General features: G+C 35.9%; 1 protein-coding gene across 1 annotated transcript; it reads left to right on the top strand.

Moving 5' to 3' along the window:
• Positions 1–1,744: 1,744 nt before the first annotated feature.
• Positions 1,745–2,642, top strand: LOAG_12031 (hypothetical protein; the record flags this gene model as incomplete). Its single annotated transcript, XM_003147545.1, has 2 exons — positions 1,745–1,843; positions 2,463–2,642. 2 exons carry the CDS (start codon positions 1,745–1,747, stop codon positions 2,640–2,642), a joined length of 279 nt encoding a protein of 92 aa, XP_003147593.1.
• Positions 2,643–2,858: the final 216 nt, after the last annotated feature.

Below are 2,858 nucleotides of genomic sequence, written 5' to 3'. Positions count from 1 at the left end.
AGTTGTCGGATTGAGTGACTACTCAAGCTTTTTGTAACTGCTCGTCCGGATGATTGATCCTAGCTCTCCTTTTATAATGGGAATGGTTTAACATCGCAGACAAATTGGTTTAACTACCAGACTAGAGGTTCTTTATAAAAATTTCAACATTTGCATATAAGTTCTTTACAACATTCCGACAATTGCATATAAAATTGATTAACAGATTGGAAAAAGTCTACAATAATGAGTTTTGTCTGTAATATTTAAACATTGCAATTAAAATTGGAAGGGTTGGATTTGGATGAATGATTCATCATTTTGGATATCGAAATATTTATTTTTTTGATTTTATGTAACTAATCATTTATCTGAGAAATGTTTTAAATTATAATTAAAACAATCATAACATCTTTTTGGCTTCGGCAACATTCTCCACAATCAACTATCGTGTGGGAACTTGTTGAAAAGTTTCAACTTTTTTGGTTGATTCCACTCCTCGAATGCAGTCGCTTGTCTTGGTGATATTTGCAAAACGAATCCAGGCAAAAAAAGAGCCTCGAAGCCCGTCCCATCAAAATTTCGACTTTCATAAAAGTGTAAATTCACTTTCTCTACGCTAATATTTACGCTAGATCATCAATTAATATGGACGAAGATTTGTCCACTGTAAGCCAAGCTATTGTCGCCATGTCTGATTTACGAATGTTCTTTCCTTCCTCCCCCATCCACACTTCTTTGTGATCATCAAGGAGCTTAGCAACAAACTCCACTTTATTTTCGATGATATTATTCCACACCAAAATGTTAGGTTCGTTTGGTCCAAACAGTGCTAAGTGGTCTTTATTAAAATCAGGCTACTCTGATCTTTTGCTTGCGTACTATCATCACAGATAAATAATTAATTCCCTTGGCTTAAATCGAGCATTTCTGACTACACTATCATCACAGGTCTTATATCTCTCACTGAGTGAAAGATAAATGGTTTGACCTTCTTTTTTAATGTGAATGTCAGGTAACGATTTCCTTTATTTTAGGTTCTATGCCTTTAGCTTGCCTCCCTCGACCCTGGCACATCTGAGATAGTCATCCTTCACAGTCGAACTCGAGATCACCGATACAAGATATACGCTATTTACTTATCGCTGCATGTACAATAAACAGATTCCTCAGCGATCTTCACATGCAACAATGTAATGCACAACCACTACTTCGATGTCCGTTGCTCGTTACGTTTTGTTCAAACGAGTTTTTATCTCATCTAGAAGTTGATAATAGTGTATCTGAATTGAAATGAATCAAATCGAATTAAAATCTTTCAGTCTTTTCAAACCTTACTTTCTGAATTGATCGCATTTGTTAATGTTCATGCAATGAAATGGGAAAAAATGGATTTGTTATTTTGACAAATAATTAATAATTAAGAGTCAAATGGCAATTAGCATTGAAAATTTGCCCAAACTTTTTTCCTTTGCTCCTGTATGAATCAATGATCGCATTTTCTATCAAATGTTTTTACCAATCGATTAGAGAATGGCTTGAATTTGCTTTTTTATCGCATAATTTGTTGAGTAATGCAAAACCGCTGACGCCTACACCTTTAATATCGCGCCATTACTCTGATCATAACCAGCAGAGAACTTTATCGATCGTAGTCCTGACAGAGTATCGGAATGCCTATCCGACAATCATTTTTGTTCTGGACAAAGCGTAACAAAAGCAATCTGGGGTTCTAGATTATATTTGGATTGTACGCGAAGCGAATATGATGGTTCACTATATACCACCATTGGGCCACTCACGCGCTATATTACTTTGCGCAACTTCGGCGGTCCTATGCCTTAAAGGTAAGGCATGGGGCGGAGTATACAGTGCGCATAACTGAAAAACCGTTTTAGTTCTGTGAGTCGACTTGTGAATGCTCTCGGCGCTGAGTGGCTTATAAATATGTGTGGAAGAATGTGAGACATCTTTATACTAATGTGTGATGCTTTGCCTTTGGTTAAGGATTAGGGAAAGAATCGGATTCAAGAATGCGAAGAAACTAAGTCATTCGGAATTCAGAAAAACTGAAGTACCATAGGACACAGACACAAGCTCTATAACAAGGAAATTCTTTTCCTTTACTTTTGTCCTCTTCTGACATTCATTTGTCTGCCTTAGATTTTCATTAAGGACTCATTTTATATTTTTTCCTGTGTCTTTTTCGAAGGATATTTTCAAAATTTAGCAATTACATGGCATAATTTAATAAAACTTCACCAATAGTTAAATTTTGATAATCTCACCAATGACAATTGGCACGCAGCAAAATAGGCACAACATAGTTTCTAGTGGTACCACGATGCTTTGATCGAAATTTACCATCATAAAAGGGATGATGTCTATGAGAGGCACGGTTTCTTCACATCTTAAACATCCTAAATTCCCAGTGAGAAACAATTACTTTTTATTACGGATATGAGAAATGACATAATTTTCAGGATTTCGAAGAAACAGAAATCCTCAGTCAGGTAGAACTTCCAGATATAACACATTCTTATTTTGCACTGATGGCAATCAGTGATCGAGTTCCAAGATACCTGGGCAAACCATCTGATAGGAAGAAAAATACCGATGAATCAGCGACTTGCATCGCTGCAATATCGCTGTTTTTGTCGTGAAATTTTTTCTGTATTTGCCTTAGAGGAGATTGACAATGAAGTTCTTTTGTATTGCTTGACACGTACGCAAGAAATTTGATAAAGGTTTATTGATGAGAGTGATAGATTTATTATTCATAGATTATTAACAAATGTAGGAAATACAGACACGGTGATAAGTTTAGCGCAGTTTTGCATCCGTTGATGAGCTTTATCCATAAAGTTGTGTCATTAAGC

This window comes from Loa loa, assembly GCF_000183805.2.
Source record: "Loa loa unplaced genomic scaffold supercont3.6, whole genome shotgun sequence".
Taxonomy (NCBI): domain Eukaryota; kingdom Metazoa; phylum Nematoda; class Chromadorea; order Rhabditida; family Onchocercidae; genus Loa; species Loa loa.
Note: the sequence above shows the minus strand (reverse complement) of the source record. Positions and strands in the feature narration are given on the sequence as shown.